Source organism: Pundamilia nyererei, unplaced genomic scaffold (assembly GCF_000239375.1).
Source record: "Pundamilia nyererei isolate P.nyererei 1_Seehausen unplaced genomic scaffold, PunNye1.0 scaffold00398, whole genome shotgun sequence".
Classification (NCBI taxonomy): Eukaryota; Metazoa; Chordata; class Actinopteri; order Cichliformes; family Cichlidae; genus Pundamilia; species Pundamilia nyererei.
In genome coordinates, this window is record NW_005187799.1 from 230,328 (window position 1) to 241,337 (window position 11,010).

General features: G+C 37.7%; 1 protein-coding gene across 1 annotated transcript in view; it reads left to right on the forward strand.

Moving 5' to 3' along the window:
• The window catches only part of LOC102197737 (ras-specific guanine nucleotide-releasing factor RalGPS1), an 87,206-nt gene that overhangs the window by 67,982 nt on the left and 8,214 nt on the right, over positions 1 to 11,010 (forward strand). Inside the window, exons 10-16 of the mRNA XM_005753071.2 lie at positions 752 to 845; positions 2,848 to 2,915; positions 7,918 to 8,044; positions 9,427 to 9,578; positions 9,672 to 9,720; positions 10,204 to 10,284; positions 10,711 to 10,816. Of these exons, the coding sequence (XP_005753128.1) occupies positions 752 to 845; positions 2,848 to 2,915; positions 7,918 to 8,044; positions 9,427 to 9,578; positions 9,672 to 9,720; positions 10,204 to 10,284; positions 10,711 to 10,816 (677 nt within the window). The remainder of the gene's footprint in view (positions 1 to 751; positions 846 to 2,847; positions 2,916 to 7,917; positions 8,045 to 9,426; positions 9,579 to 9,671; positions 9,721 to 10,203; positions 10,285 to 10,710; positions 10,817 to 11,010) is intronic.

The window sequence follows — 11,010 nt, forward strand, 5'->3', positions numbered from 1 at the left end:
GTTGCACTGTGTCTTTGTGGATCTAGAGAAAGGCTGGTGCAGTACATGTATGAGGACTGCCAGACAGTGATAAGGTGTGCAGTAGGAGTCATTGATGGAAACAAGGTGGACTGCATTAAGAATCAACTCTATGCCCCTTCTTGTTTGCAGTAGTGGTGAACGGGTTGGCAGATAAGGCCAGGCAGGAGTCTCTATTGACTATGATATTTACAGACGACATTATTATCTAAAGTGAGAATAGGGAGCAGATGTATGGTAGAGAGCCTAGAGAGGTGAAAGTATAAGAGAAGAGAAATGAAAGACAGATTACACGTGGGTGGATGAGAGGTATACAGGTAATAGTATTACTGAAAAAGTTATATAGTTTATAGTTTTACTACTGTTTATGTTCAGTACTGCCATGTTGGATTGTTAACTCTGCTCTGAGTTTCTGAGTGGGAAAGGAGGCTTTCCACAAACATTTTCTGACTGGGAACTCTGAATTTCTGACCTCCAGCTTACTCGGGACCGTTCCAAAAGTTAGAGAGCTAAGGCTTAAAATTGTTTGGGTGGTGCAGAAGAGGAATAGTGGATATATTGGATAAAGGATGCTAAAACTGGAACTACCAGTCAAGAGAAAAAGAGAAAGACCACTGAGAAAATTCATGGATGTACTGAAGGAGAACATAGACAAGAGAAGTAACTTTATTTAAAGTTAATTCTCTACCAAGAGTTGTGTTGAAGGTAATTTGCTTTTTCTTTTTTCCATTAGATCACTTGGTGACCCTGCCGCATGTTCAGAAGTATCTGTTGTCAGTTCGCTACATAGAGGAACTCCAGAAGTTTGTAGAGGACGATAACTTCAAGTAAGTGTTTTCAATGTGAATGGCATGGGATTGTGAAATTAATTATTTGACATTTGTTTGATTTCAGTCGATTATGGCAGGCACATAGAAGCATGGGTGTAAGTGTAAAATTGAGGACGGTCAATACACAGGAAGCAAAATGGAAAGGATCTTTTTCAATAGTGTGTCCTTTCATTCAGCAGACATTGATGGCTTTATCTGACAGAGTCTAGGTTGCTCTGCTTGTTTCTTGGTTTCTTAGGGTCACTTTTGTCATCATAATTTTTCAAGTTGGACATAAATGATATGTCATATAAGCTTTAAATATGAAATGAAATATGATATCATTTGGGATGATAGAGCCAACACAGTAAATTTTTCAAGCACTGTCACAAAGCACTGTGCAACAGAAAACAGTAAAAAAAAAAAGAAAATGAGAAGCCAATTATTAGCAATAAAAATATTCAATAAAATAAACAGGTAAGTACAAAATGAAATCATTAACAAAAAAGTTTTTTAAGCAAAAAATATTTTAACTAATTTTAAAAATGAGTCCACAGAATCAGCTAAATGTAGCTGTAGTGGTAGACTGTACCACTGTCCTGGTACCACAGACTGAAAGGCTCTTTCCCTTATAGTCTTTAGTTGTGGATGAGGAACAACTAACAAAAACTCAGAGCTTGGGAATGAAGATGGCAAGTATCTGTTTATTTTGTTAGAAACTCTGATAAATAATCAGAAGTCTGGTCGTTTAGTATTTTTAAACTAATCCTAAAATGTATGGGGAGCCAATGTAAAAAGCATAAAATGAGTGATGTGAACTTGTGTTAATAGTCAGGCCATTTCATTTTGTATAGTTTGGAGATGTGAAAGACATGATTTGTTCAAGCCAGTAAACAGGCCATTACAGTAATATAAGTGTGATGTCACAAATTCTTTGAATATTTGCTTGAGTTCAGCTGAGGAGACTATATGTCACAATTAGGAAATATTCCTTAAAGGAAAGAAACAGGAACGTGACAGATTTTACATGCTAACTGGCAGAAAAGCCGATCAGCTGATCATTAATCAGTTTCACGACTGAAGTACCAGCAGGAGAGGGAGGGAGAGAGAGGCAGTTGTTAAGCTTAACGTATCGGTTGTTAAGCTTAACGTGGGAATGCTTTACAAACATTCAGAGATGAACTTACACACTTGCTTTACTTCTCTCTGGGATAACTTCCTCGGAGATGAAATGCCACCGGTTTGGTAGCGAGGCTACAAATACACACAGCCGCTCTATCACGTGATGCATACTGCTCAGAGTGCTACGGTTATGAGCTGAGTTACGCCATGTTGCAAGTTTTGTGAGGTGCTTTTTTTGATATTTAATGGATCAGATTACATTTTTTATTTCTCTCCGATATCCGATCCAGTAATTTACGTCAGTATCGGACCGATACGATACCTAATATCGGATCGGTCCATCTCTAATCTTAACTATATACTTTATCAAAAAAGACAGTCCTACATATTTGTTTAATATGCACAGGACATATCCAGGTCAAAAACTAGTCCAAGACTGCTGGCCAAGGTAATCCTATCCAGACTAAGTATGTGTTTAGACTATGTTAAAAAATGAGGAGTGGCAGCAGTAAATCTATCTTTCCTCATTTTTACATTTAAAAAAATGTTGCTTAATGCTGTCTGTCTCAGCCCCAGTAAAACTGCATATGCTGTAAGAAATTTGTGGTGATGTGGCAAACAGAGACCAAAGAAAGTGATTGATATTTTGCGAGTATTATGGGCGACGTAACTGCTTGACCTAAGACTTGAGATATAAAAGAAAGTGTGAGTGAGACGGCTTCTATGTAGAAGTAACACAATGTTAATTAAAATAATTTTCTTCATCAGCAGATGATGTGACATCGCCTTACTCAGTTGCGTAATGTTTAGTGTGTTTAGTAAAATCTGAAACTACCTTTTAACTGACAAACACAACAGGACTGAGCTCTTTTATCTAATGGAAACATTTGTGTTACAGGCTTTCTCTAAAGATTGAACCTGGCAACAGTTCCCCTCGCATTGCTTCTTCTAAAGAAGACCTGGCAGGTAAGTCACACATGGTTGAACTGCACTGATAAAAAGCCCTGCAGATATCCACCACTTCCACCAAGTTGTACTCAAAACAAAAATTATTAGCTTTTTCTGTCAAGTCTGCAAGGCGAGGTTATTATAGTTACCTGAAACTGAACTAAAAAGTTCAACTAAATGTGAAAAAACATTTTAGTTAACTGAAATAAAAATAAAAACTAGACTTAAAAAAAATTAAAGTAACTGAACTGATTTAATGCCTGACCCCTGCTCTGACAGTTGAAAGAGGAAGTACTATGTAACCCATTTTGCCTTATAAATAAAGCAAGAAGCCTGTACTCGGTGTGTCTGTCTTCTCAGAGGCAGTCACCCGTGTGCACGTTCATTTGAAACTCTGAGTCGGTCTGCCAGTGTCTCATTTTCTCTCCTACTTGTGTTTGAACAAATGTCAACCCCTGACACACACAAATGTAATGAAATTCAGTTATTAAACATAAACTAAATTGCCAAACACACATATGAATTTGAGTGGCATCCCATATGGTATGTGGCCGACACCATATTAAAGCATACATAGCCTTTAATATGGTGTCGTCCCACTGTTTGCAGCAAAAACAACAGCTTCAACTCTTGTGGAAATGCTTTTCACAAGGTTTAGGAATGTCTTTATAGACTTTTTTTAGGATTCTTCTGGAAGTGCAGGTCAGACAATGCTGTTGAATGAGAAGGCCTGGATTTATATCATCCCAAAGGTGTTCTATCAGATTAAAGGAAAGACTCCTGGTAACCACTAAAACAAAACTCATCAGTCAAATTGCCGGACAGATACGCCTACCTCCTGGAGAGTGTTGTTCACTTAATTGGCTGTTGTGAAGGGTTTCTCTTCACCATGGTAATGATTCTGTGATCATCCACCACTATTTTCTTCTGTCTGCTATTCCTAATGTAGCAATTTCTTGGATGTTCTCCCCACCCCCAACCCTCAACAAAAAACATTTGCAGCTCAAGGATGGCTTGTTTCACCTGCATGGAGACCTCGTGTGACCGCATGTTTTTTTTCTCAAAATGTAAATGACCCCCCTTATTGTTTTCATTGAATGGGAAACAGGTATTTTATATACTTTAAGTATATCCACAGTCTGTTTAGAATCACCAATAAACCTGACATCTCTCTTTGGACAAATTTGTGTGTATAGGTGTTTTTCTTTCAAGGCGGCTCCATAGTGTAGTAGTTTACATGTCTACTTAACAAGTAAAAGATCTTTGTTTGATCCCTAGCAAAGACACATATACTTTTGGAGTTGCGTCAGAAAGGGTATCTAATGTAAACAATCTGCCAACTTAAAGATGCAAAGTTCTCTGCTTTGGAGTAATGTGTTTTAATTTTAAAAAAATGCTTTGATGAGGCAAAACATTCTAATCAACCTCATATAAAGTGAATAGCACTAATTATATTGTGACGGAGTCAGAAGCATGAGAAACTCAGCTCTTTTGCTTTTTATTTCGTTTTTATTTATCAGGAACCATGCACAGTGGCACTTATCTCATATGCAAAAACGTATTTTGTATCAGATTTAACTACTAGTTCATTTTAATTTGCAAATTCTGGGCAGGTGAATATAATGAAAATAAATCTCCAAGTGAGCATGTTGGATGTAAGAGAAATGGTGTAAAGCTCATGTGATATCCAAGACTCACTGGTACTTCTTTAGTGCTTTTTTACTCTAGTTGAGACTTCATTGAAGCGTAAGCACTTCATTCTGACGACAACTTTCGCAGAAACACTCCCTCTCCAATGGGGCATCTTAGGGCTCAGTATCTTTCCCAAAGATACTTTGACATGTAGACTGGAGGAGCTGGGGACTGAGGCATCTGGGCATTCTCCTGAATTACAATGCTCTGCTCTCATCCAGCTGGCTAAGTAGATAAGAGCAACTAGAACCTGCAATTTAATTGTGCAGTGCTAGAGTAACGTAGCAGCAACCTTTTTGTTAAAGCAGTTTTAGATTAGGCACCAGTGGAAAAGATGTTGTAGACATCCAGATTTTGGAGGCGTGGTTTCAGTTTAAAAAAACAACAACAAAAAACTAATATAGGGGTGAACACAATGTTTTGGCTAACTAAGGGATTACCTGATTTTCTGTCAGCAGGCTGTCTCATACTGTAAGTGCATGATAGCAGCTAATGGTACTCTCCTCTTGTTGCTTTGATGAAGATTTTCAGTTACATAACATGGCAGAAAAGGGGTGTTCTGGCTGTGTCCACTGTCTTGTTGGCTCAGTCAGTATAAACAAGTCTCATGCACTTCACACAATGCCAAACAGAAGAATTTGGTTTGCTCACTCTCTTTGTGTAAGACTGAGAAAATGTGGTGGACTGAACTGATCAGTTTCACCATCACTGTGTCTGACAAGGTGAAACTGTTTAAATGTTGCTGCTCTGTGTGACGTTAGCACCCTTACAATTTTCCATTCTCATTTTAATAATTGTCCTTGTAAGCCTGTGACTGAATTCTTCGTGGCAGAGACTCCTCACTGTGGTTAATTTCATCCAATCTGTTTTGTAATGTCTGAGCAGCAGATCAAAAAGCTAAACAAGCCTGTATGTGTGCTTGCCACACAATCACTGGGAATGACTGTTCAAAGAACTGTTGTAAGGTAACAGCAGAATTTTACTGCTGCGGCCAACCTGCCAGGCCTGCTTTGTATGAATTGCTTCTCCCGTTGGCTGTCTGAGAAAAACTAAAGGACTGGTTTTAATTTAAATTATAATCTTTTCATCACACAAAACTAATATCTTTTAATCTTTACAGCATACAGACAGAGTATAAGCAGCATGTATTAACTTCAGTAACAACAAGAAGAGGCAGTCCTCCAGCAGCAGAACCCTTATCTCAACATTATGGAGTTACTCTGAGATTACGAAAACAGGCAAAAAGCACTAAAACAATATGTTTGCTAAGTACCTTCAAAACTGCTTATATCAAGAAACAATGCTATTTAAAGACAAAAGCAGCAAACAAGAGTAGATTTGATTTTTGTGTGTTTTTGTGCTTCTCAATATTGTAAAAGTCATTTTAGTTTGAGTCACTCTCAATCGAATTTGATCTAAAAGTGAGCTAAACCAGTTAACCTGTCTCATAATAACCTAAAAACAGATCCAACATTTTCTAGCGCATTCTGAAAATGCACTTTTCAGCACAGTGTGTCTCAGTTTTTCTTTTTTTCCTCCACATCATTCTACTCTTATTATGAAGAAATGCTGCAGTCATATATTAAGGACTCTTGTCAGCATATCATTTCGGCTTAACTGTTGTTCTTTGGTGAGATATGGGAGGCAATGGATAATGTTTTATTTCTTAAAAAAGGCTGAAAAACACACAATGATTCCCACCTCTTGCTGATGAAACTAACCGCCAATAAAACCACTCTCACTTAGAATAGTTACAATCATGTGGTAAATTAAAGAAAATACTTTTGGCAATTAAAGAAATGAAAATTAGAGTTTTCATTAGACTTATTCTGCTGAGTGTGAATGTTTCCAGAACAAGCAACAATAATCCAAACCAGCAGGAGCTTTTGTCAGCTGATAATTAAGCCATATTAAGAACGTTCTTTCCTGGAAAAATCACTTTATTCCCAGTTTCGGGAAAAGAAACTGCCTTAATGTGTGTTATATTCCTTCAATTTACCTTTACTGCACTGCAATACTGATTGCTAATAGAGCTCTAAATCTATTCCTCCTGCTGGTAGAACGATTCTGATTTCAACAAATTCCACATTACATCATGACTGGGAATGCATCTGCTTTCCCAACAACCCCACCAATAGACACAATCATATACAGCTGCTTGTATGTCTTTTGTTCAGCTCTATATGCTCCATATGAGATCAAAAGAGCCTGCTATACTAAAAAATCTTTAAAAAAAATAACTTCATGCAAATCTAAAGTGTTCAAAGCTGAACATGCTGAACACAGACTGGCCTTATGGGTCCCAACTGGTCAAAATGACTGGCCCCCAGTGGGTTTCCAGTGAGAGGGAACGCACAGTGACTCAGAGGTTCCACTGGCGCAGAAAGCACATAGGAACAGTGGATCAATTTACTAGTCCATCAGCAGTGCTGCCAGAAACTGTGAATGGACGGATGATAAATTTATGTAGGCACTTACACGGGATGACTGCACTGATTAATTATGTTAACAAAGGCTTTTATGTGGTCAGTTTGCACCTTACCAGTGCCCTCTAGTGGCTGTGGTGTTGAGTTGTTTTTTTTAATACACCCTGAGGTCTCAGAGTGTGGCCAGCAGGCCAGTGAAAGCCCTTGGTACCTTTTTATGTGCATTTATAAGGAATGCACTCTTACTTCTAAGCCCTTTGAAATGAGAATAAGCATATGCATGTATGTGTTTCATTTGTAGCATCCCATTAAATGTAAACCCTGTTTAAATTCAAGTCTGAAACGATTTGTGATCGGCCAGAGGTCCTCTGTCATAAACTATATTTTATTTTAGTGAATTCGTTTCACACACTAATTGAATTACAATATGATTATGGGTTTTGTTGATTTTTGGCCAGTGATTTCACAAAATCCTGCTTTAATGCTCCATAAGCCTTAATTCTCTGCATTGTTAATAATTGATCTAGTTTCTAATATCAGAAGTGTTCTTTGTGCCTTAATATATTATTTAAGGTCTCACACAGACTAGTAACCAATAAGCGGCACATAACCTGAAAGTCTCAATACCAGGCAAATAAAGGACTCGCACTTGTTCCACTGCTGCTTTTGTTTGCTACTTTGAAGATGTGAAAGAAAGAAATTCAGATATACAGTAACCAATTTATCATGAACCCTTTTTTTGCGCTGTCAGAAGAAAATCATTGTGAAATAATAAATGTGAATGGGATTAAATAAGACACATGAGTTTCAAGTAACCAAAGTAGCCTACTACAAGTCAATTTAAAAGAGTTGCACATAAGTAAATTGCACATAAGTACTATTAATGACCTTTTATGTTTCAGGTCTGTGTGAGGTATCAGCCTCTATGAGGTATAACCGACGACCTACTTGCCCTGATGCGTCTGTGGGGGTTCATATTCCCACCCCCCCTCCCTCTCACCACAGGAAGAGTCACAGTCTAGGAAACAAGTAAGCAGAACAAGCTATTACCAATTTTAATAGTAGTAATAATATTAAAACAATATTATTAAAATAATTCATCCTCCTGGTATGTTCTTGTTTAACATTTTGGAGCACAAGCCTTTATTAGGGAATTAAACAGACTTCACTGAAAGCAACACAGAAAAATGTACTGAATACAAATAATATGAGTGCTCATAGAAGGACAAACTAATGCTTTTTTAAAAGCAGTAAAATCCAAGTCATCTTGGCCTATAATGTATAAATCCAAAATGTTTCCAAAAAGCTTTCATTGACTGGTATGGAAAGGAATGGTTGTAATATGGACAGTGCACTGTTATGGGGGTGTAGGTAGTCCCATAGTCCAATTCATGGTCTGCAGTGTACAATGACTGATCCATGGTTGCCCATTGTTTCTGTATCTGTATTCTCCAGCTGTTTGATCGTTTTGTACACATCAGTATTGTCCTCAACAAAAGCAGAGTAATGAGTTATAAACGAATCTGACTTGGAAAAAAAAATCTGTGTAATATAATAACTCTCTAAGGTTGTCATTGCCTAACTGGTGTTTGGAATTCCCATGCTGCTCTTTCCATATGAAGGGGTGACAAACAAATGAGAGTTACCCAACAGGAAGCCATTAAGGACATTAAATAACCTGCCTTAAATGAAGACTTACTGTCTTTCTATAAACTGTTTAAACCATTTGAGATGCATTCATGTTATTTGTAATTAGTAGTATGGTGTGTTGGTTATGGAATATTGGTTTATATTTGACAAATATCATAGACTTTACATGCATTCAAAATATTATTTAAAAATAGAGGACTAGTGTAATGTTGGCCGTTTCCAACAGAGCGCGATAAAATGGTAGAAAGATGGGAACAAAAGAAAGAAAACACATGCAACATGTTAGGCACACTTGTCGAACTCCAGGCCTTGAGGACCGGTGTCCTGCAGGTTTTAGATGTGTCCTTGATTCAACACAGCTGATTTAAATGGTTAAATTACCTCATCAAGATTTCTTGAAGTTCTCCAGAGGCCTGGTAATGAACTAATCATTTGATTCAGGTGTGTCGACCCAGGGTGAGATCTAAAACCTGCAGGACACCAGCCATTGAGGCCTGGAGTTCGACACCCCCGTGTTAAATGAATGAATTCTTGTCCAGAAAATAATATTGTCTTTTATTCTTGTTCACAGTTATAGAACAAGAATAGAACAAGCAGAAAAAAGGATGATAGATTTAAAGTGAACTTCAAGGCCATGAAATGCTTCTGTTACCTACAATCAGTGTTCAGGATTTCTTTACCTGAGCCATGACATGACACATAAAATGTACAACCAGCATCTCTGTTTCATTGATTGTCTGATGGTTGATCTCTGTCCACAGTGTGATGTGTCAGTATGGCATGTCAGAAAGCAGGAGTGCCACATTTCCTATAGAGAAAACACGACACCTGCTAGATGACAGCTTCTTAGAATCTCAGAGCCCAGTCAGAAATGATCCGCACAGTACATCTGTGTCCAATGGCCTGTCATTAGGTATGTGTGATGAAAATATTCCCAAGTATTCAATTTATTAGCAAAACCAAATCTTTAGACTTTTACATTTGTTTTTCTTTTTTCCTATGATAGGCAGTAGTGAAAGTTCCTTTTGGGAGGAGCTATCACCTGCAGTGGAGAGGTGAGAGACAATTATAATTGTAACAATTTTGAAATAAGAATTTTTTTTAAATGACAGTTTTTTTCCCCCCACAAATTTTCACATTAACGGGAAAAAAGAACTTTGTTTTAGAACCACTAATAGGTTGTAGTACAATGAGATGAAAAGACTATTATCAACAGTATTTTGGTCAGTCCCTTTAGAATTTATCACCCCGCTGTCCTTATACTGAAGCTATGATAAATTCATTTTAAATTTTTCAATGAGGCTTAAAGTTATTAGAACAGCAGTTCTCTGTAGTTAACAGATATTCCAAAAAGAGGAAATGCAATTTTGCAAATGAGGTAGATTATTTTCTGTGTAGAGGCTGGGAGTGGACAATATGACATGTTTAGTCATATATTACTGTAAAGTGTTGACTTTGGTTTACACTTCGGGTTCGATGATGTTGAGCACTGACCTATCCAACCACGAAGGCTGACTATGATAATTTATGACAAACAGGGGCCGCATGTATGCAACACTGGGCCCGAACTGGAGGGTCCCTCTTCGCAACTCTCCCCGAAGCCGAAGCTATGTTTACAGGTACAGTGAATCAACAAAGTAAGAAATTAGTATTACAGTCTTAAAAGAGAATGAAGTCATTATTTGTATTTGACACACATGTTTGATGTTTTAACTCCCTTCATTTCCTGACTGCTTGGATGTTAGAATTATGTTGCTTTGCTTTCCACTTAATTAAAAAGAGATTTTCTAGTTATAGAAACACTGACTGTATTTTGTGATATGGTCATTGTTTAAGTCTCTAAAGTGTCCGTTTACCAAATTAAGTAGGAAAACACCACACAGTGACGTTCATGGTTTGCCAGCAGCTATTTTTTAGAAACAATTATGGATGTTCCTTTTGTTTAAAGAGTCTCTTAAAGGTAGCTTTAACTGCACTCACTGAGCTCTGAATACTGTTTTAGTTGCTTACAGTGTTAAATGTTCTTTACTACCCAACATCCTTAGCTACTCTGCTACCAACTCCTGCTATGGATGCAGTGAAGCTGGTAGAGTGACCATTGAAGGACCACTGCGAAGGAAAACACTGCTGAAGGAGGGACGAAAGCCCAAGGTATGGTGAACTGTTAAGAGATATACTCTAAAACACTTCTTCAGTAGAGACTCAGAGAAGAGAAACACACAGAACTTCTTGCTAGCAAGGGCAGCCTCCAGAACTGAGACTCGCACTGAGGACTGCCCTGGTCTTTATTTATATGCTTCAGTGAGCGTTTGTTCCTTACATTGGAATGTGGAGGTATACGTGTG